Source organism: Sebastes umbrosus, chromosome 15, assembly GCF_015220745.1.
Source record: "Sebastes umbrosus isolate fSebUmb1 chromosome 15, fSebUmb1.pri, whole genome shotgun sequence".
NCBI classification, from domain to species: domain Eukaryota; kingdom Metazoa; phylum Chordata; class Actinopteri; order Perciformes; family Sebastidae; genus Sebastes; species Sebastes umbrosus.
The window spans coordinates 15,997,885-16,021,215 of record NC_051283.1 but is presented as its reverse complement, the minus strand read 5'-3'; the positions used below and the strand labels follow the sequence as shown (position 1 = coordinate 16,021,215).

Sequence of the window (23,331 nt, the reverse complement as noted above, 5' to 3'; positions counted from 1 at the left end):
AAGATACTGGTATCATATGAAACCATAAAACCTAAGGAATCGATTAGTACCATGTCACGTTAGCTTGTCGGGAAGAATGCTAAATACCGCTCCAAGGTTACGCAAAATTTTGGTGAGGAAAAATTGGCATGGCCATACTCAAAGGGGCCCCTTGACCTCTGACCTCAAGATATGTGAATGAAAACTCAGAAGAACAGAGTGAAAACTGTATCTGATTACATAAAACAGATGTTGACAAACTGCATAATTTGCAGATGAAAAAATGTAGTAATAATAATAATAATAATGCTGTGTCCATGTGTTAATTGTTCATTTACCTCTTGTTATATGCCAAATATATGTAAAAAAAAAAACATATCTGAGTATTTTTAGATCAAAATCTGATCAAAATGTCTTTTCTCTTCCTGTAAACAGTTTCAAGTGTTTGATGACTCATCCTGCACTCGGGGGCGTTCATCCAAATTGATGAAAAAATTCATCCAATCAAATGAGACTTTTGCGAGCCAATCGTTTGAGGATTGAATCATTAAACGTTCTTTGATCGAAGTAGTTAACAGAGCAATATGGAGAGAGACAGGAGGAGACGTGTTTTCATTTCCAAAACAATGTGGTTGAGGTTTAATTAATTCAAGGTAAACTTAACAGTTTTTCAACCGACTCTGTGTCACTGCAGCGCGGCAGTACATACAGTAAACGTCCACTAGATGACAACATCAAACGACCGATGGGGTCTTACCGGTGGGTGAGCAGGGGACTCCGGGCGCCATTCATCTGCATGTACTTCCAACAGTCCTCTGCTCTGTAGCTCCTAGCTCCGTATCGAGCTAAACTCTAAGCCCGCCCACTTTTTAGCGGCCCAATTAAATGCAAATTATTTGATTTAAATCCCTCTTGTAACTGTGCACCGCTCAAATATTCTGTCTCACTGTGAGATATGTCACAGTACAGCAGTTAGAGATGCTCCAACTTCCGTTTCACGGGGACTTAAAGTATCGTGATAATATCGTATCGTGGGTCCTCTGGTGATTCCCATCCTTAGTTTATTACATAATTGCCAATTGCACGTATTTGTTTTGACATTTTGTTGGCTGAGACTAAAGAAACTAATCAATCAGTTCTTGCAAGATTCTCTTTTTCTCAAAGATAATTAATTGACTTTCCGGCTGATGGTTATTGTTATTGGCCCTTTTGGATAAAACCCATTGGATTCAAACAGCGTCTCTTTCACACTCAATGCCTCTCGTATTTCTTCTCACTTTTCCCCACACTCCTCCGTGTCTCTCACTTTACGGTCCCTTGCCTTTCATCTTGCTTTTCTTTTCTTGTTCTCTCTCTCTTTCTTTCTGCGTTGCATAACTTTCTGACTCCCTCGTCTCCTCAGCGTTCCTTCTTTGTATATTTTTACTTTTCATGGCTTGCATTCTTTCTCAGGCTAAATTAATGTTGTTCTTGGGAGCTGCTGTTTGCACTTAACTCTTTACAGATTATTTGTGTGCAGCACATATAGTTACATTTGCATAGTGGGAATGCTGTACTTTTGTTTTGGTGCATTTTCTGGAAACCTTTTGATCTCGAGTGTGTGTGTGTGTGTGTGCTGCCTTCCTCCACTCTCAGCTCAGAGTTGTTTTTCTTGGCATACGAGTAAGGAGTGCGTTATCAGAAAGATCAACAGTTTGCTACCGTAACAGCAACACCACAACATATTCTCCTCCTTTGTTCTTAAAGTAGTTATTAATATCATAATTTCTATCCTTTTATTTTTTCCACAGTATTTCTGCTGCACTTTTCCTTTATTAGATTTAGACTTGGCGTCCTGTTTCATATTTGAACCCTGGATGATGTGGTCTAATGGCGTGTCCCCTTTAGACCACTTAGCCACAAAACTCTTCTTATCTCGACATCACATCTGGGCCGCTGGGTGCGGTCTGGGTGCCAGCCCAAATTGTAATTAATGACATGCAGTGTCAGATCTCTTCACATCAGCTGTCACTGCCTTATTTATCAGCTGTATGCATCTCTGTGTTGCTAATCCTCAAGGACATTTCATTTCAGCATTTTGCATTATGAAATGATTCTTAAGTATGCGTTGTCTTTTGTATTCTGTACTTCATGACATGTATAATACAGGAAAGTGTTTTTTCTTAAGTTAATGATTGCGGGATAGGAGGACTCAGCAATTAATTATAAAGACATTTTAAAATTGCAGTTTAACTTACTGCAATATGCAACTTAAAGGAGCTCCAGTTGTCTTATCAGAGTTGAAGATGCTAAATAGAGTCCTGAACAAGACGTCGTTCAACACCTCCAGTTGTTGTTGTTTTTTCCCCTCCGAGGTCTCAGCCAAGATACCGGAAATCAAACCAGAGCCTCTGCAGTAGTGGGCGAGTTGTTTTTAACCCATGAACTACCTGAACGCCCCCTACAATGAATCACTAAAAGGTGTGAAAATAAATAAACAATATTCTGTGGTGCAGTTGCAAGTGTTACATCATCATTATCATTTAGCTGAAATGTAAACACGGACAGTTAGAGGTAGGCTTGGTAAAGATTTTAGAAACTTTTTTTTGTTATATTAATTGAAATTCTTATTATGTCCCAACAGCAATCAATAAATCAAATCAGGGTTCCTACACAGTATGGAAAAGTGTGTAATTTGATTTTAGTAATTTCCAGGTCTGGATAAGTATGGAAAAAAAGAAAAGAGAGTATGGAAAAACCTTTCTGTCTCTAGACTATTGCCCTTATTCTGTTTTCTAAAATATAAAATTCAGAATTTCTAAAGATAAATTGATCATACAAGCAGCGTTGTTTGGTGAGTGTTTTTCATGGTGTTTGGAGCAGCCAGTGTAGTTAAAATGTTTGCCACTGTGTGAGAGAGAGAGAACGCGGGCCAAAGCGAACTTGATGTCGTCGAAAGCAAGGCAAGAAGTCGACTGTGGCGTGTGACTGAACCCACACTCCTATGCTGTGTGCCATAATGATAATTTTGGGGTAGTGGCTTTAGAGGGAGACCTGAAGAGACGGACTGTCAGTGTTACCGACTTGGCGACTGCATCTCTAGATGTAGCGACTTTAATGCTGCTAGCTACTTTCATTGGAAAAGAGTCGACAGCACCGGGCTGGGTTTTTTGGTTGGATCATTTTTAAAAATCTAGTGTACTCTAGCTAGTTCCTCAAGATCACCGACCCTGCCTTTAACATGTTTCATATATGTTGCCCAAAATCATAAATTTCCCTTTAAAGGGCTGTACAACTTATAAAAACAAAGTTCCAAAGTACTTTATTTAAACTACTGTAGATATTTTGATAAATAAAAGTGTGTGAGCTAAAAGGGGTTTGCCAGAATTGTAATAAAAACATTCAAATCATATTGTATTTAATGAGACATAGGTTTTAGAATTAAATGTGACGCACCAACACACCTGAGGGAGAGGATTCAGTGACCTCAGTGCATGAACATCTGTATTGTAGAATATGAGTCATCAGGGCATGTCCACACGCACACACGTTCAGCACTTTGGGCAAATTGTTTTGTCTGACCCAAGTCAGACCTCACCTGCTGTCTCTCAGGATCAGACAACTCTTTCATCAGACGATCACAGGGACAGCGTGCATGTTTTTATGATTGTGTTTGCTTGTTCATGCCGGCCAGTCTAGTGACTTGTCTTTGTGTTTTACAGAGGTATCAGTAGCCGTGTTGTCGTTTGCATTTTGAAGTATCGCATTAGAAGAGCTGAGTGGAAACAACAAAATTTGATAGAACTTCCTCAATTGAGGAAAGAAAAGTTTAACGCTCGCTTGAGGCGTTTTTTGCCTTTGCTGATAAATTCTGACGTAGAACATTTAACTCACATGACTGATCAGCTGTTTCCGCCGTCGGCGTCTCCTCAGATATTCCCATAACGTGCAAATGCTCGTCTTCATCTCTGGACAACATGAAACATGACCAATACTAGCTGACATGAAAGGACAATTAAAACTTGACCAATTGAAACTTTTCTTGAAGACCTCTCTCCATTTTTCTATTGTAGATGGCCAAGCCGACTTGTTTTGTTTATGGTTTGCAACCTCTGCTTCTCCTAGTTTACTGGCGGATTACAGCCATGCGTAGCCTATAGCTCCAACTTCTGACGAAACTACGCCCAAGTGTTTTCGCTCCAAACCAGCTAATGGAAACGGGCCTAAATCCCATTTCCTTTTTGCGCCATTTCAAAAGTTTGCTTAAAATTTGCTTGACAATTGAATGGAAACTAGTGACTGACTGCATCAGTAGCTCTCTGTCTTGGGTCTCCATGATGTCTAAAATCTCAGTTATTGATTACTATACTGTCGGCACTTTGTATGAACCTTAGGTTTTTTTAAACAAGCTATCATCGCTGTGATATTATGTAATTGTGGCATCTAAATGTCAATATACTACTAAACACAACTGTGTGCAGACCTACATAATGTCTCAGAACTAGTGCAACAGACAGACAGCCCTGCAGAGAAAGCTCTCTGTGCCGGTTGCGATTGCTGTTCGATCCCTCCGGCTGCGACAGAGAGTGCAGCGAGCAGCTGGAGGAGAGACGTCGCTCCTTTATCTTTCCTCCTTCTCCTCTCCTCTGCCTTTGATCTCCCTCTCTCCTCTCATTTTTCTCTCCTCTCCTCAGGCTGTTTCTTATTGTACTCCTTTGTCCATCTGGAGCTCTGTTCCACTGTCAGGTGTGTGCCTGTGTGTGTGTGTGTGTGTCTGTGTGTGTGTGCCGGAGTCACAGATCAAGTTGCTGTTCATTTTTGGAGCAGGAGATCATTTCAAGTGTCGGTCTACATTTCTAGTTGTCCCCATTGTTATCTAATACACAATAGCATTTCTTCTGAAGGCAGGAAATGCGATACTTCCCAGTGATGGTGCCAACACAATCTGTGTGTGCATATGTGGACTGGTGAGTGAGTGTGTAGGAGAACCTACTGATGCACGATATGCATCATTTTCAGCCGATTACGATAATCGATAATTACCTGCTTCTCATCCTCGATATTGATACGATAACCGATAATTACTTGCTTCTCATACTGATAAGATAACTGATAACTTCACATTTTTGTATATTTTAAAAACAAGTTCATAACCTGTAGTTTATGCACACCTGAGGGTAAAGGCTAAGATGTAATGAGCAAAGATGGATGATGTTGATATTGATATTCCATATCTAACCAAAATCTAATTGACATCAGTATTGTTAACACAACAAAAACAAAGCACTTCTGACTCTTCAAATGTTCATATATTTTTTCTAGTAAAGTACATTAAAAAAAACTTGCATTGAAAATCGTGTTGTCTTCATCTGAAACTGATAAAAACATCCACACCGGCGACGACATGTTTGGCTCTCTAGTCAGCGTGCTGCTCTTGTTCTTCTTCTCTGTGTTTATTGGTGGATCACAAACCAACTTTAAAGGTGCATACCGCCACTTACTGTATCAGAGTGTGTAGATGCTGCGCTTATTAAGTCAATGAAAGCAATTTGGCAATTTCGTATCATCAGTCGATAATTTATCGGCTATTAATTTCATTATCGGAATAATAATATAATAATATAAATTTCCCAGTATCGGGCGATAATTTATCGGGCCTCATATGTATCGTGCATCCCTAGGAGAAACGTTTTAGTCTTAAGTGAAAATGTCTGGATACTAGAGGCTGAGTGATCCTGGATTTTTGAGGCCAAAGAAAATATCAATATTATTCAATACAATGTATCGACTGATATTTGTTTTTTTTACGAAACACATTATATAAAAAACATTTTTCACATTACGTTCCCTTGAAGTTGGTCAATAAAGAGTTGTGACCAAGATAGTATGTATTGAACGAGACAAATAACAGATGAAAGTTAAACTTGTCAATGCTCTCTGGTGGACAAAGAATGTAATGGCAACAAAGTTTACCTCAAAGATATCTTTGGCGTTTTGGGTATCATACAGTTTACACAGAAATACATCTTGGAATAAGCTAAAATAGCCCAATAATATCGGCCTGGGTAATGTGTCGGTCGGCCTTTACTGGACACATAGGTGATCTGTTCTCATCTAGGGCTGAACGATTTTGAAAAAATATCTAATTGGAACTATTTTTTTTTTTTAAAGTTATTTTTTGGGGTGATTTTTAAGCATTTTATTGATAGGACAGTGGATAGAGTGTTGGAAAGGGGGAGAGAGAGAAATGACATGCGGAAAGGACCACAGGCCAGATTCGAACCCAGGTCCACCGCTGCTAGGACTGAGCCTTGGCATTTACATGGGCACTCGCTCTACCGACTGAGCTAACCAGCCGCCCGATTGGAACTATTTTGACTGATATTGCATTTGCGATACTTTTTGGTGGTGTGATTTTTGTGGGGATCTGTACTAGGGCTTCAACTAACGATCATTTTCATTGTTGATTAATCTGTTGATTATTTTTTCGATTAATCGATTAGTTGTTTGGTCTATAAAATGTCAGAAAATTGTGAAAAATGACGATCAGTGTTTCCCAAAGCCCAAGATGACGTCCGCAAATGTCTTGTTTTGTCCACTACTCAAAGATATTCAGTTTTACTGTCATAGAGGAGTAAAGAAACCAGAAAATATTCACATTTAAGAAGCTGGAATCAGAGAATTTAGATTTTTTTTTTAATTACTCAAACTGATTAATCGATTATCAAAATAGTTGGTGATTAATTTAATTGTTGACAGCTAATTGATTAATTGTTGCAGCTCTAATCCGTACCAAACAGAGATGTTTTCTGTAGAAGTCTGTAGAATATGATGTGTAGGCCAGGACATCTTTGCAGCACAACCATGTTTAATTCAAAATCACCTCCTGTGATTTAAAAGTTGCAGTAGGTCATATTGCGATTTTGATATTATTTCGAATAATTGTGCAGCGCTATTCTCTTCCTTGGTATGTAAAGCTTAGATGAGGGCTGACTGGGTTTTCAGTGATCAGAGTCCGCTCCGTCAATAAAGAGTGGCAGTATACAAATAATGTAGACAGAATGCATCACATTCATTTTATTGCCTGTTGAGGCTGAAAGTGTCTTCTGTTCATCCAGTGTCTTTAATCCCTTAAATCGCCTTCCAACAGTTTTGTCCTTGCCTCACTTTGTGACGTCTCTCTCTCTCTGTTTCTCTCTCAGGAGGCGGTGGGGAGGGTTTGTCTCAAGGAGAGAGGACGGGACGTGTTGGTGTTGCGGAGAGTGACATCATCCGTGACGTCGCCATCGGACCGGCCTTCACCCACGTCGTCAGGGGGCGGGTCCAGAGAGGAGGACTGCGACAAGAGGTCAGTCCCTCCTACATAATAAGAGCCCTCGAAACCAGCAGTAACAACAAAAACATAATCATAGTACTCCTCCCTTTTGTTTTCAGTTTTTTTTTAACTTTGGGATCTCAAATTGCAACCACACACTCTTGCACGTCCATGCAAACTATCAGCAGTGCTGACAACACTGTGTGTGTCTCTAAGATAATGTATGCTTTGGCTTCCGGCGCAGAGCGGGAAGAAGAGAATGGCTTTTTTGTTTTCAGCTGAAAGGGAAACAAAGATGACACCAAGACTGGTTTACTTCCTTCAACAAATCAATGTATGCGTTCAGGATCATTTGTGTGTATATGTGTGTATCTGTACAAGTGTATTTTTTTTAGGCCAGTGTATGCCAAGACCTAAGGCACAATGCAGGGAGTGTCAGTGACAGGCAGGTTAAGTGGGTGTGTGTATGTCTGATGTCTGTGTGTATACAGTGTTCAGCATCTTCGGTAGCAATCAGAGTGCTACAAGCTGTCAGAGAGAGGGGTTTTAATCTCTGGAGCTCTTAGCTGACAGGGGCAGACGACAAGGCAGCTTACCCCACAGGAGAGCACCCTTCCTGGGTATGCAAAGCTTAGATGAGGGCTGATCATCTGGAAGTGTTTAGATATGAAGATGACTACCGAGCCAGCCACGCTCGCAGTGGCAGAGGAAGACATAGATGACGAGGATGATGATGATGATGATGATAGCAATCATGATGAAGATGGTAGCAGTTCAGAGATCTGTACATTTGACGTTCCCCATTTTCGCTACATCGACGATGACGATGTGGAGGAGAATAAGAGGGAAGAGAGGGATGGTGGATGGAGGGATGGACGTGGTCGCGCTTGGTGCTCTACTGAGGAAGTTTGTCACGACTCTTCGTCCTACAGGTACGTGGTGGTGTCGGGGACGCCGCTCAAGATCTTGGAGCATCTGCTAAGTGACCTGCGGTTGGACGACCAAAGAGGGGCGCCAGAGAGCAGGGAGAGCGGTAAGTTTGTCCACACACACGTGTAAACACACTCTTTGTAAACATGTCTGTGAGAAGGCATACGTACACACAATGTGGCTATAGCTGTATAAAGAGATTACAGTAAAACAAAAGTTAGTGGAGAATAAGACAGTTTGTAATATAAATAAAGAAGTTGTGATGTTTGTCTCTGCTGTTTGACCAACGGTAAACAAAGCGACTACCCGCCCTCTCATTCCTAGGAATTTTGTTTTCAGTGCCATACAACAAGTTACAACACAGCCCAACCTGGACTTTTCTCTTTCTTTCATTTTCCACACAGTGGGTTCAAACCCGGGAGGTATGCACTTACCCTCGATTACGCCGTCTGTGTGTGTGTGGCTGTGTGTGGCTGTGTGAGTCAGTCAACCCTCACACCACATCCAGGTGTGTGTGTGTGTGTGTGTGTGTGCGCATTCATTCAACCAAGTCATTGCCTGTAAATGTATAGATATGAGGAGCATTCAAGAGGTTAAATGGTCTAATGAGTTTGTGAAACGATTCCCTCGGGATGCTGTAGGCATTTTCTGCTGCAAACAATTTCAATGGGCTGCTAACTGTCATATCTCATTTCCACAATCCTGATGTGTCTACCATATAGCTGCTGGGTTCTATGATAGTGCAGCAGTTAGTGCTACTACACTGTTTTACCTCTGGAAATGTTTTATAACTGCGAGTTAGCAAATAGACCAAACTGAAAGTTGGGCTACTACTAATTATTTTCATTTTGATTAATTTGGAGTATTTTTGCACATACTCAGTTAACCGTTTAAAATGTAAAATGTTAGAACGTAATGAAAAAGACATTTGTTTTGTCAAATCAAAATAGTCTGTTATCTTTCAATTGATTAGTTGATCAATCAACTAATCGTTTTAGGATTATTTGAAAATAATTGTGATGAGAGTAAAGGTTTTTGTCCTTTTCATGCTGTTAAAGTCAAATAATCATTCCTGCACAGTTAAAGGTACAGTGTGTAGGATTTGGCAACATCTAGTGGTGTGGTTGCAGATTGCAACCAAGTGAGTACCCCTCCGCTCACTGCTCCCTTTCCAAGAATGCGGTAACGTGAGCCGAACTTTAACCATCTCGCGAGAGTTGGTAAGTTGGTAAGATCATGATGATGAGAATATATGTTTTCTCCGCCGAGTGCAAAACCGTGGTAACGCTGTTCGCCTCGCTCAGAGGCCATCCTTACCATAATATCACTACTTTAGGAGCAACGGAAGTCAGACGGCGGCTGGCGGTACCACGGTTTTGCACTCTGCGGCTCACATTACCGCAGTTTCACAAGCGTGTCGGAGAACTACGGTGGCCTTTAGGTAATGTAAAAACACTTAAGGCTCTCTCTAGAGCCAGTGTTTGGTTTGTCCGTTCTGGGCTACTGTAGAAACATGCTGGAGCAACATGGTGGACTCCGTGAAGAAGACCTGCTCCCCTATATAGATATGAAGGTCTCATTCTAAGCTACAACGACTCTTAGTTTTAGGTGATTATACACTAATGTAAACACAGTTATGAATATTATATTCCATTTCTGATAATAGATCCCCCAAAATGTTACACACTGGTCCTTTAAAAAGAAAAAAGAAACTGATTTATTGTCATAGTCGATGGATCTAGACTTCTTCGTCCACTGGATTCAAATAAATAATATTCAGCATCACCATGGAGCCCAGGTCCAGTAAAGTAATACTTTTATCACACAGCGACATCTGGGTCCCAACCTGTATTTTATAAAAACCCTGCTCTTGCGCATTTTCACACCGTTTTAAGACAAGGCGTCTTTATGTATCAATTCCTCAGCACCACCAGTTCCCAGCAGTCCACAGGGAGCCATCTCACTGAGTTGCAGGAAGCAAAGGAAGAAAGAGGGAGAGCGATGAATGTAGGAGAGAACTGAGATGGTCTTTGTGCAGGAGGACCGCCTGATATTTATTCACCGAAGACGGAAAAGACACACTGCTTTATTTTTTTTTTGTAAGGCGGCAGAAGCAGGGATGCAGATCAAGAGTGTATGTGCATGTTTGGCTGTCTTTGTCTCTGTATCTGTGTGTCTATCTTTCGGTCTGTGTGCGCTGAATAAGCATGAGGTTGTGTGTGTGCGTGTGCGTGTGCGTGTGCGTGTGTAGGCCCTCTGGGGTGGTGCTGAGCATCAGTGTGCCGTTTTAGTGGGCTTAGCTGTGCAGCATGTTGAACAGGCTCGAACACGCTTCCACACAGAGAGAGAGCGATTACCCCAACCACCACCCCTCCACACGTACACATAAAAAAAACACACACACACAACAAAAAACACAGCAGCAGATTACTGCGATTAGTTCAGCACACACACATTCTCTCTCTTTTTCCTTTCTCTCTCACAAGAGATAAAGACCCCAAGGTCAGAACTGAATGAGTTATTCATCAGGGTGCTGTGTGCGTGCATGTGTGTGTGTGTTGCTGTGTCTATGAGTGCATGTGTTTGACTTTGTGCGTGCCAGCGGGCAAACGCAGAGGGCATATGTTGAAGATAAAAATGGATATTTATCATCACAGAGAGCTGAGAGAGGGCGAGCGTAGGAGGGGAGTAGTAGCGGGAGGAAATGTAACCGCCGAGAAGGAGAAAATGAAAAATGGAGGTGTAGGGGAAGGGGGGCGGACAAGGAGAGTTTGATGGAGAGAGTAAGAAATAGAAAAAAAAGACTGATAGCTGGTCAAGAAGGAGCGCTACAGAAAGTCAACAGGGTTTTGAAAAAGTGATGAGCTCAGTCAGACCTGCCTAAAAATATGTCTTGAGAAAAGTTGTATTTTTATTTCTAAAGAGAAGACAGTTGATCAAATATTAATGCAGCAGCCTTTGCTTGGTCTTCTATAATTGATTTCTTTGCTCTCTGCCCGACAGAGCCATATTTGGGTCACACATTTTCCCAGGGAAAGAGTTTGACACACACACACACACACACACACACACACACACACATCACAGCTCCCTCACACCACCAACAACGGCTCATTACCCATCTGCCACGAGGGCTGTTTATATTCGGTTCTTACCCATTGAACACCTGCTGAGTCTCACACACACACACGCACACACACTCTTGCCGTCTCACTTTTGCTTGCTCTCCACTGATGTAATTCTTTAGTTTTTGAAGTTGTTTTGAATATGAGCCAAGAGAAAGAAATGTTTACCTAGCTTCTTCTTAAAGCCTGGTTTCAAATCTGAAGTATTTCTCTGTTAAATATTCTTGACAAAATAAGCAACAATCAAAGCTTATAGTCGGGGGGGAGCATCTTTAGGTGTAATTTATTAAACTCAGATAATCTTCATCAGGACTGTGTGGGTGTTGATTGGCAGTGGCTGGCACCATAACCAAGCAAGCTTTAACATCTTCAAACCCAAACTCATGCTGTGCAACCAGACTTTGGTCGAACCCACAGAACTTTATTTTGACTTCTCGTGGGGATCCCAAAGTCTCTAAAGATACCAAATATGTCAGGCTGAATTTTCCGGAAATGTGTATGAAAATATGCACAAGACATGAAGGATGTTTGTATTTGCATAGTTGCATATTTAAACATCCAACAGTCATAAAGACATAAATAAATGTTTCTGGTTACGTAATGAATGAAAGTTCAATATTCACTTTCCTTTTATCTCTGTTTTGGGTCACCACCAACTCCTGAGGGAAATATGTGGCTCTTAAGCTGCTAAATGTTCCACGATGTCCACCAGCTAGTTGCTAACTTTGTCCATCAGCAGCCCCTTTCAGATTACACATAGTTATATGTAGGGGAGTAGGAAAATATCAATTCACTTGAGTATCGCAATGTTGGATTTGTCCAAAATCACATACTATGCACCATATACCCAATATGTGTACTATCGTTCAAACAGTAGTATTTATCTATTCGGACACACTGAGCAGTAATTTACGTCGTCACTTCCTGAGAGCCTCCTTGCCGGTTGGAGACGTGTAACCATGGTAACCCGTGCCAACCTCATGTGACCAAAACGACAATTTGTGAGAATCATAAAGTCTGAACTGATTTAAAAATATATATTACGTACGCCTAGCAAAGGGAAATTTTATACTTACAGTTAAATTGATGCGTTATTGACGTTACAGAGCGATCCGTCAGTGTCTGTTATGAATGTTGTCGACACTACTGCATGGCATTTTGGGATATTTATGCCACCATAGTGTCCAGCGTTTGCATACTGCAATATCTCACCAGAAATAGAAATAGTTTTTGGACATACTAAAAAATCGCACATAGTGTTTTAGCGTACTAAATAGCATGTTAGTATGGTATTTCAGACGCAACCATTATGTTTTGTGATACTGTATCAGTTCTCAAAAACACTATTGTTTTTTAATTAATAGTTGTGGCTCAGATTGCACAACAAGTACTGCTATGATGTTGGATGTTACAGGTACTGTGATAAATGCAAACGCAGATCCCACTGTTCTGATTGCATAAAAAATTAACTTCTTTTACTCAGATTTTATGGATATGGTGGTGTGTTTTTTATACTATGACAGTTTTGCTAATATTAGATTTTAAAAAAATCGCAATATATCACCTTGCTTACAGTATCACAATATACCGTAATATATTGAATCGTAACCTCTTTATCGTGATTAGGGCTGGGCAATATTCAGTATATCGATATAATATCTGTATCGTGATAAGAGACTAGATATTGTGTTAGATTTTGGATATCTTGATTTGGCAAAAGTGTTGTCTTTTCCTGATTTTAAAGGCTGCATCACCAGACTGTTGTAGCTGTTCTATTATCACTCAGTCCTTATATCCACATTACTGATGATTATTTATCAAAAATCTCATTGTCTAAATAATTTGTAAAAGCTCCAATAGTCAACCCTACAATATTGTCACAATACTGATACTGAGGTAGATCCATTGTTGATATACAATAACTTATTATCACTAATTTAAAGCTACTTTATTAAAAATGAAAAAGGGGAAAATGGGAAGGATCATTCTTAAAGTTGAGGGGTTAAAGTCTATTTGTAATGTGGCTGACGCATAGAGGAAACCATTCATTAGTAAGTAATGCAGACGGAGGGAAAATGTGACTTTTCACATCTCAATTCCACAAATAAGTTGAAAACTTTGACCCCTTTGCCGGTGAAGGCCTTGGAAGTGACTGATGATCTGTTTCCTGTGTTTCAGAAATGCTGCTGGATGACTTCCTGTTGACCTACCTGGTATTCATGTCCACCAATGACCTCTGTCAGGCTCTGCTGGGACAATATCCTTACTGGAAAAGACACTCACATAATCACACACACACACACACACACACACATATATCCTTTCAGCCTCCGCACTGCTCTTCGTTGTCTCCTTGACCTCTCTCACCTATAGCAGCGCCCGCTGCAGGGGCCAGGAGGAGGGCAAAGACGCCCTCTTCAGGAAGCGCAAGGTACTGCAGCTGGTCTCCCACTGGAGCAGACTCTACAAGGACTTCCTGAAGGAAGAGGAGCACGTCAGGAGCTTCATGAAGGTACTCGCCTTCATCACCACATTTAATCTTTCTTCTCTCTCTCTCTCTCTCTTGTATTTCAAGGGTTTAATGAGTTTGATCCTCTGGTGTCCTCTCTCACATGTCACTGAAGGACATAAGACGCCTCATTCATCTTCATTTGTCTCTCTGTCTTGTTCTAAAATGGGGTTGTCCTTCCTCTAGTTCTGCACGACAGGACAGGACATCAAGCGTTTTGCGGAGAGAACTGAAAAGTGTATTTGTGTGTCTGATCTTTTTGTTTGCTGCATCTCCTGTTAAACTGAACTGTGTTTCGTCTTTCTCCCACAGGGGAACCTTGTTGATGTTTTTATGTCATCCTTCTGACAAAGCAAACTAAAAAGAAAGAGAAAGAATACGGGCACTTTCATGGTGTATCATATGAGGAATGGGGGCTATAATCTTAATATGTGGCTGTATGTTTTTCTTTCAGAGACTAATACAAGATAACCATTAGAATTATTAACATCTAATAACAAGTAACACGTAAAATTAGCAAAACAATCATTATCCTGCCACTTATTGTATGTACAAAATACAATATCTGCACAGGACATCATGGGCATTGAAAACATACACACACAGATACTTCGTGTCACGTTTCTCACAACAAATGCTGCTTGTATCCTCTGCGTTCCTGCTATATTTCTACATGTTCGTCTGAATTGGATTTGAATCCCTTTGACAACCGTGACACTGAAAGAGAAACAAAACACACACGTGTGCTCGTCCAGACGCTCACCCACAACAAGCCAGCGCACACACACTCCCCAATCGCTTGTCCCTCCGTAACCTGGCGGTTACGTTGCTCGGTGCCGGGTTGCCACGGAAACCAAAAGTGCGAGGGTTGGCATGGGTATAATAATCTCATACGGAGTGCGTAACCCAGGTGATGGTTGCCTAGTAACAGAGGAATGAGAGGGGGAATTGGGATGGGAGGCTACGGTGGGTCAATGACAGCGATAAGCAGGTGTTTGGAGACGTGTGTGTGTGTGTATCCTTGCAAGTTGTTAGTGTTGCTGCCTCCTGAGCTTTCATGCTACTTACTTATTCTCTGCCATGCACACACACACACAGAGCGTGCCTAGTCACCCATTTAAGTACAAGGTACAGAATTAGTCTGATGTTTCTTTAATGTAATCTACCTACGCAGCATCATTAACACAGTAAATGAGCTGCACAGACTGTAATGTTAATGCCATGTTGTCATATGTGACACCTTATCTTTGCCTCTTTGTCCTTCTTGTCATTGTTTCACTAACAAACAGAAATGTTTATGGAAAGTAGTATTTATTGACAGTGTATGAAACTGAGCTTTTAGGCTCACCTTCCATAAGCACCGGTAGGGTTAAAAGGTTGCTTCACCTAAGATGGATACTATGATGGTTAGAGACTGAAGTTGGTGGATAGCAGAGCCAAAGTCTGAGACCATCCAAAGACCAGAGACTTGAGGCATTCAGATGCTATTACCAGCCTTCCTGATGGACCAAACAAACATATTTAACCATCAATCAACAAATGTTAACAATGATTGTTTCCCCCTCTCTCTCTCTCTCTCTCACTCTCTCTGTTAGACCCTGTACAGGTGTGTTTTAGAAGATCTGTATGAGTTCCCCACACTGGAGAAAGACCTGAAGGAGTTCCAGAAACTTCTGCGTCGCAGACAGTAAGTGTGTTTGTCTCTGCTGCACAAGGACTTTGTTCTCTGTATTAAATATGACCGCCTGTCACTGTGTGTGTGTGTGTATTGTTGTTGTTCCATGCCTGCCTGCATCCCTCCTCACCGTTGTGCTTGTTTCTTTCTCGTAGCACCGTCGATGACTGCCCTCCAAACCAAAAGGTAAGCCAGAGATAGGGGGGATGGTGGATGAGAGGGAATATTTACTACACCCATGCTGCTTGAGACTGTCCACTACACTTTACTGATGTGACCTCAAAACCTGTACCTCTAGCTTTCAAATGCTTTAATGGTATTCTTAAAAATACAATTTTGTAAATATTAGAGGTGCTGTGATGTGATTTTTTCAAAACCAGTCAAAGTACCAAGTTCATGATTATGTCAGCCAATGTTAAGTATCAATACCAGTACTTAAATTAGCCATTCATGCCATTCATATATCATGAATTTAGATTGTAAAATAAGTTAAGCCCATAGAGGTTCAACTGTAATACTTAGATCTGAGCTGTACAGGTGCAGATGTTACCAGTGCATCACCATATTCAGTGAATAAACATACAATATTCTACATCTCATCATGTTTCTTCTGCTCTCTCTCCGTCAGAGTAAACAAATGTATCAGCAGTTGAGTTTGAAGGAAAACTGTTTGCAACTCCGAAGTCCACCGACTGATTCTAGAGAGGGTGAGTAACAGACACAGACACATGCACACACACACGTACACAACACAAAACCCACTGCCCATGACTGTAAACAATTATGCATAATGACAGTCTATGAGTTTTAATTTCAATGCGCCCATGCAAATTGCTTAAATACAGAATGTTTCGTTTTTTTAGTTTGCTTTGAGTACTTGACAAACATGAACTCTCTCTCAGTAAATACTTTCTGCATCTGCTTCATTATAATTTGACAGTATTTCAGCATTTTAGTTTTAGCCATCTACTGAGTTACATAAACACATTCACTGACCTACGAACGATCTCTATATATCTTCCAGTCATTTGTTGCGTGCATGTGAGCGCTGACTCCTACCTGAGTGTCCAAACACACCCCTCACTGGAGGCCCATGAGCTGCTAAGGATTGTGGGTCAGAAGATGGACAGAGCAGAAGAAGACATGGTGGTTGCCGTGGCGACGCAAACTGGAGGTACACACACACATAAACACACAAAGAAATGCATGACAGTGATCAGGTGGGTTTGATCAAGTTTACATTCTTACAACCATTTATCGATTTACTTTAGGCCAACTATTTTAACCATTTATCTATTACCTATAGCTATTTTCTACATTACTTTTATCTATTTCAACCATTACAATTAGCTATCTATATTAACCATTTATCCGTTTAACTATTTCAACCGTCTATTTGTTATTTTAGTTAACGTTAACTTTTTCAACTGTTTATTAATTACTTTTAGTTAACGTTAACTGTTTAACGTTAACTATTTCAACTGTTTATTCCTTATTTGTAGCTAATGTTAACAAGTTCAACCGTTTATTCATTACTTTTAGTTAACGTTAACTATTTCAGCTGTTTATTTTGTTACTTTTACTTAGCTATCTATTTTAATCATTTATGGATTAAACTAGAGCTACTCAACAATCCTTCCACGAACCCATTGGCAACCTCACAAGTACACCCTGGGGTACAAGTACCCCTGGTTGGGAATCACCGTTCTACACTCTTGACTCTAAATTGTTATCATCATCTCTCTCTTTTCTTTGTGTCTGCAGAGCGGAGGGTGTTACAGCCCAGCGACTGTGTGTATTCAGAGTCTATGACCCCACAGGGAAAGCTTGTGGCCTGTCGCAGGGATCTCACTGAGATTCTGGTATGTAAATGCTCTGTTGTTTGTGCTTGTGTCATTCTGTAACACTCAATCTCAGTTTTTCATAAGCATTTATAGAGGCTAAAGATGCAGCTTGCAGGTTTAAAGCAAACCACGACCTCTCAAATGTGTGATCACTTGCTGCCTCTGATATTGTCCCTTGCCTCTGCATCATCTTCTGGCTAAATCATGCATGAAAATTATTATTTTAAATCCCCAACTGACATATTTTCAAAGTGTTACGGTGAGTCATGCATTATAAGCAAGCCGGAAAGACTTAGGCCAGGTGATTGTTATTGACTCTGACTCAGTAGGAGAGTAAAGGTGTGAGCCACAATTATTTTGTTGTTGCCCAACATGTGACAGCAGGATTGAAAAGTGCTGTATCAGGGCGAAGTGTTGCTCTGTAATGGCATGTTTTTCACAGTGGAGCTTCAGCTGTGAATCCTTAAATCATTTTTGCAATATTAGGCATTTTACAAACTGCAGTCCTAGGGATTCTGGTTTCTTGTTGGATCGGTATATTTAGCAGCCTGTCATTAACAAACCAGTTGATGCTCCACATTAGACCAATTTAATTGAATCTACTGTCCTCCTAGTAGGCTGGTAGGCATGCAGTATTTAGTGTTATTTAGAATATTGTCTGCTGAGTTAATATCAATTATCAGGCTCTCAAATGCAGAATTTTAGTTAATACGGTGACCTGTAACCAGAGCTGTACGGAGCAATTGTGTTGTATGAATCACTGCTCCCCTCTCAGCTTACAGCTCTGCTTGTATGCAGCCAGGAGGCTCTAATGGCTCTGTGCTATATTGTTTCTTTCCCCCACAGCCTCATTGTTCTGTAGGTTATTGTGAAGGTGAGATATTGTTGCTATTGCTTATTTAGAGATAGCCCTATTCCTGTAGATATACAGCATCTGTGTGCATGTACAGTATGTACTGCTTTTTTGTGTCTTTCTACATAATTTCCTTTGTGTGTGCAGCCTCCTTTAACAGACAGTGCTGAGCTAAGCAGGAGGCCGGTGCGACTCTTGGGTATTAACACCTGGGATGTGGCAGCTGCTCTCACACACCTGGACTGGAGCCTCTTCAAATCCGTCCACGAGGTATACACACACACACACACAAACACACACACACACACTCAAATATATGCATGTGGTGTGTGCACATTGTTTATAATAAATTAATATTCATGGCAGAGAGTGCTGGAACATAAACACTGAAAGTGCAAATGCTCTACAAGACTTACTGGATCATGAGTACAGAAAGTGTTCAGAGCAGCTGTAAGGAAGAGCTGGATATGTGTGGTGAAAATGCTGAAGCATAGCACCGATGAGGAGACACAGGCTGCATCTTACACTGTTATGTGGATGTCACTGTATCTTTAGGAAATCTAGACAATGTTTTTTCCCATTCTCAAATGTGAGCAATTGCTGTTTTTGTTGGTTGGACTGTTGGTTGGACAAAACGAGTGATCTCAAGATGTCACCTTGGGCTCTGAAAATGCAACCGTGTCTTCTACAAAATCAAGTTTCCATACAACTAAACTGCATTCTCAAATACGTTTTGAGGGAAATGTGTTTTCTCCCAGACTACGGTCACAGGTTTAAACAGTTTTAATCATGTGGTTAATGTTGCAAATTGAAACAAAACAACAAAAACGTAACAAAAGTACTTTGTTAGGTTTAGACAAAAAAAACTACTTGGATAAATTTAGTAAAAAACATCATGATTAAAATAAGTATACATTGACTTTTGGAAACAGCTGCCTTCTGGGCGAAAGTCTGGTGTTCGTTGACCCATACACCTCCGCAATCTCCTCCCTACGCAGACTTCTGTGGACTATCATTACAAATGTTTTCACTTTGTCCACCATTGTCACTTTATTTACCTTTATATACTTAACATACTGTTTTACAAACTGTTACACCTCTGTGTATACTGTATATATACATGTTCATTTCTTCTCTATACATACATTCCTGTTTACACCTCTGTGTACATATATTACATCTCATCATGCATGTAGTGTACATACTACATCCTGTTTTCATTCAGCTTTCCCATCTGAAATACTGTCTTCCACAAATTTACATTTACATTACTATTTTATATTTACTTATGTTTATATTTAAGCCCTATATTTTAACTGCACTATTTTATTCCTTAGATTATCATTTTGATTATACATTTACTTGTGTGCTTTCTCCTTTTATACATACTTATATATTTTATGAGCAAATGACAAATAAAGAACCTTGAAATGTATTTGTGATACGTCAAAAACAAACTATCTAATCTGCGACAAAATACCAATAGTTTCCCTGAAAAAGTCATTCAAAATGCAGTTTTTGTTGTATGGGAACGTAATTTTTAGGAGACAGAGCTGGAAAATGGGACTATATATTTCGGGTAATTTTTCTAAAAAGCTTGATGTCTTTCACTCACACTCTCCATCGCCTCCACATGCAGCAGGAGCTGGCGTACTACACCCTCAGCCGTGTTCCTGGTACCGGCCACACAGCGGCGCTCTCAGTCCTGCTGCAGCGCTGTAACGAGGTCCAGCAGTGGGTCATGTCCGAGGTGCTCATGTGTGTATCGCTCAACAAGAGAGTACAGCTGCTCAAGAAGTTCATCAAGATCGCAGCTCAGTAAGAACACACAAGCGAATAAAAGCTCATGTATCAAATGCATCAATACTTCTATGTACTATGATATATATAATTTTTTTATGCATTTTTGTGTATTTATAGTTGTAAAGCCCAAAGAAATTTGAACTCTGCGTTTGCCATCATCATGGGTCTTAACACAGCAGCTGTCAGCCGACTCAACCAAACCTGGGAGGTATGTGTGTGTGCTGTTGCATATTTAGTGTATTTATACACACGTTTTAAATTGGATTCTGACCAAACACCTTCCTTTCAGAAATGTCCGGGGAAGTTCAAGAAAATTTTCTCAGAGTTGGAGCTCATCACGGTGAGTCTTACTCAACAGAGAAGGAGATAGATGCAGAGCTTGAAATATATTCCTGATTTGATAATCAAATCTTTAAATCTCTTCTCCTTTCCCAACCCTATTCCTTTCACTCTGTTTTCTCTCTTCCTTCATCTTTCTTCAGGATCCATCTCTGAACCACAAAGCCTATAGGGAAGCCTTCAAGAAGATGAAGCCTCCCAAGATCCCTTTCATGCCTCTTCTCCTGAAAGGTATCATCTGTAACCCCTCCACACACACACACACACACACACACATACTCACACACACACACACTTAATTGCTTTTGGTGAATGAACCAATAATAATAAACTTGTCCTCTGCTCTTAGATATCACATTTATCCACGAGGGAAATAAGACCTTCCACGACAACCTGGTCAACTTTGAGAAGCTGGTGAGTCAGTTCTGTAAAGTCTTTCAGTGTTTGAGTTTCAAAATGTCACACAGCAAAGGCCACATATTAAATGAGTGAGGCGACTGTTTAAATTGTCATCAAGTAACTACATTCATAACAAGATGAGATGCATCAACAGGTGATTGTTTGATCACACAAATTGTAAATGTAGTAATTTATATGGCGCCATTTTATAATTTGCCTCTAATTCACACACACACGGATGGATGGCAGCGAGCTAACATGCAAGGTGCTGGCCTAACCAGCAGGAGCAATTTGGGATTCAGGGTCTTGCCCAAGGGCATCTCGACGTGTGGACAAGAGAAGCTGGTGATCCAACTGCCAACCTAGCGATTAGGGGACGAACAGCTCAACCTGCTGAGCCACAGCTGCTCCCATCACACGTTTGCTTCACAGTAATTAATCAGAGCAGCATGTCGCCAAAAAGAAGGCAAAACTTTCAGATTCTTTTTTACTAGTTGGGAGAGGAAAATAATAAACGGCCTAATCCGTCACAATCAGGTGCTGATGTGTGAGGAAAAATACTCACCGCTACACTGCAGGTCAGACACAGCCTGAAGTTACTTTGACAACCACAAGTTGGACACACATTTCACCCAAAAGAGTGTGCATCGAGCACAGACTGTATATAAGAAGTGGACATAGTCACCGTGATATCACCCATTGGTTTGTGGACTGTCGTTTTGAAGCCCTGATGTCTGTATTTTGGCCGTCGACATCTTAGTTTTGTGGAACCAGAAGTGACACGAGAGGGTGGAGCTAAGTACAACCAAACGCTAAATAAGACAATTTCATAATTAACTTTGATGAACTGAAAACACACTGTGAAAGGGTTAAAGTTCTAAGACGAAAACACAGACAACGCCGTGGTTGTGACCTGTCAATCAGAAGGTAGCTACGCCCTAAAGCATCTCCTGCTTTATGGTCAATTTGACTCTAAATGGGACCATAATTTACTAAATGAACATCATGCTGTATTGAAGAAGACTTGAAACTAGAGATTGAGACCATCAACTCATGTTTACAATGTTTACTGAGGTAATAAATGAAAGGAGAAGTAGGGTCATTTTCTCAAAGACCTTAATACAATCAGACTTCTTTTTGCAACCAGACGAGTCGCCCCCTGCTGGCTATTAGAAAGAATGCAAGTTTAAGGCACTTCCTCATTGGCTTCACTTTTCAGACCCGGAGGTTTCCCACTGGCTTCGAGAAAGCCAGGGAAGCCCTGGTATGTGTATTATGTAGCAGTCACCAATCCTGGCAAAGTAATCACTGTGCTATTTGTATTAATGAACAACCACATAACACTGCAGAATGCATTTAACGCCGTTGCAATTGCTTTAAATGCATCACTGCCAACTTTAGCTAAAGTCATTCCTGGGTGGCGGTAGGAGAAAGACATTGAAACAGGATTACTGGCTAGCTAAGTCATTAAAAACATGATTCACATTAGTGGAACGGGTGAATTTGTCTGGTCTGAGGGGAGAAAACTGCTGCAGGAGGCAGTGACCAATGACGGAGGTCTCAGAGCGCTGTTACAGATCAACGAGTTCATTGAAACCTTTATTTATATAGGGGAAATTCTCTGAGAACAAGCTCTGTTTTGCACAAGTGCCATGTTTTCTTTTTAACTGCGGGCTTTGACCTCAATGCACCATCACTAAAAGTAAGACTGTTGCATGTTTACAGTTATATTGCCATAAAAAATCAGGTCAGGGTTCAGTAGGTGATAGCTGAGGTAGCAGCTTTGTTGATAGTTAGTGCTATGGGGCAGTGGGGGTGTAACGATACATCGATCTGGATCAATGGAGCGATTCAATGATCAACGATCCAATGTCATCGATGCAAAGTGAAAACATCAATACATATTGTCATCTTCAAGATCCGCCTTTATTTTGAAATTCCCATGGCACATCTGTCACCATTTCTGTCCAAGTGCACCTCCTTCCTACAGAGCCCAGAAATAAAATTGGCAAATCTTATTTTAGCTTTTTGTGAGTTTATATAAATGTAACTGATTGTGTGAAATAGGCATATGATATTGTCTCATGTCAATCATCGTGGCAGACTTTGTGATATCAGCAAACATTGTATTGTTGTCCAAAGAATCAATATAATATCATATTGCGATGACTGTTTGGTATTGCACTGATGCAACATGTCTTCTCCTAAACCAACAGCACATGATCGCAGACACAGTGAGAATGATTCGCCACTGCCAAAGCGACCAGCCAGGTGAGTCTTCTCACTTCTAAGTGAATCCTGTTGGTTGCAACAATCCTAACATCACAAATTATAAGACAGGCGTACTTACAGGGGCCCTTCAGGCTCACATTCTACTCTCTTGTGACCATTCATTGTGAGGAATCTACCGCCATCTGCAGCCGAGTTGTTGTACAGCACCTGTACCACTCAGTTTGCTCTTACAGTTTCTAAGCAACCGTTTCCAGACAGTCTTTTACTCTCTTTATAAGGCCATAATGCAGTCTGTGTTTGTACCAAATGCGTGTGTTCTCCAGCGTAGAAAAAAACTCTTCTGTGTGAC

The 23,331-nt window shown here is 40.7% G+C and overlaps 1 protein-coding gene across 1 annotated transcript in view; it reads left to right on the top strand.

The window, feature by feature from the left end:
• Nucleotides 1–23,331, top strand: part of rapgef5a (Rap guanine nucleotide exchange factor (GEF) 5a) — a 62,032-nt gene that overhangs the window by 36,359 nt on the left and 2,342 nt on the right. Inside the window, exons 10-25 of the mRNA XM_037794572.1 lie at nucleotides 7,161–7,306; nucleotides 8,206–8,306; nucleotides 13,507–13,585; nucleotides 13,696–13,840; nucleotides 15,433–15,524; nucleotides 15,668–15,698; nucleotides 16,141–16,219; nucleotides 16,537–16,686; nucleotides 17,277–17,374; nucleotides 18,357–18,479; nucleotides 19,849–20,027; nucleotides 20,130–20,220; nucleotides 20,302–20,352; nucleotides 20,495–20,582; nucleotides 20,701–20,765; nucleotides 22,967–23,021. Coding sequence (XP_037650500.1) covers nucleotides 7,161–7,306; nucleotides 8,206–8,306; nucleotides 13,507–13,585; nucleotides 13,696–13,840; nucleotides 15,433–15,524; nucleotides 15,668–15,698; nucleotides 16,141–16,219; nucleotides 16,537–16,686; nucleotides 17,277–17,374; nucleotides 18,357–18,479; nucleotides 19,849–20,027; nucleotides 20,130–20,220; nucleotides 20,302–20,352; nucleotides 20,495–20,582; nucleotides 20,701–20,765; nucleotides 22,967–23,021 — 1,573 coding nt within the window. The remainder of the gene's footprint in view (nucleotides 1–7,160; nucleotides 7,307–8,205; nucleotides 8,307–13,506; nucleotides 13,586–13,695; nucleotides 13,841–15,432; nucleotides 15,525–15,667; nucleotides 15,699–16,140; nucleotides 16,220–16,536; nucleotides 16,687–17,276; nucleotides 17,375–18,356; nucleotides 18,480–19,848; nucleotides 20,028–20,129; nucleotides 20,221–20,301; nucleotides 20,353–20,494; nucleotides 20,583–20,700; nucleotides 20,766–22,966; nucleotides 23,022–23,331) is intronic.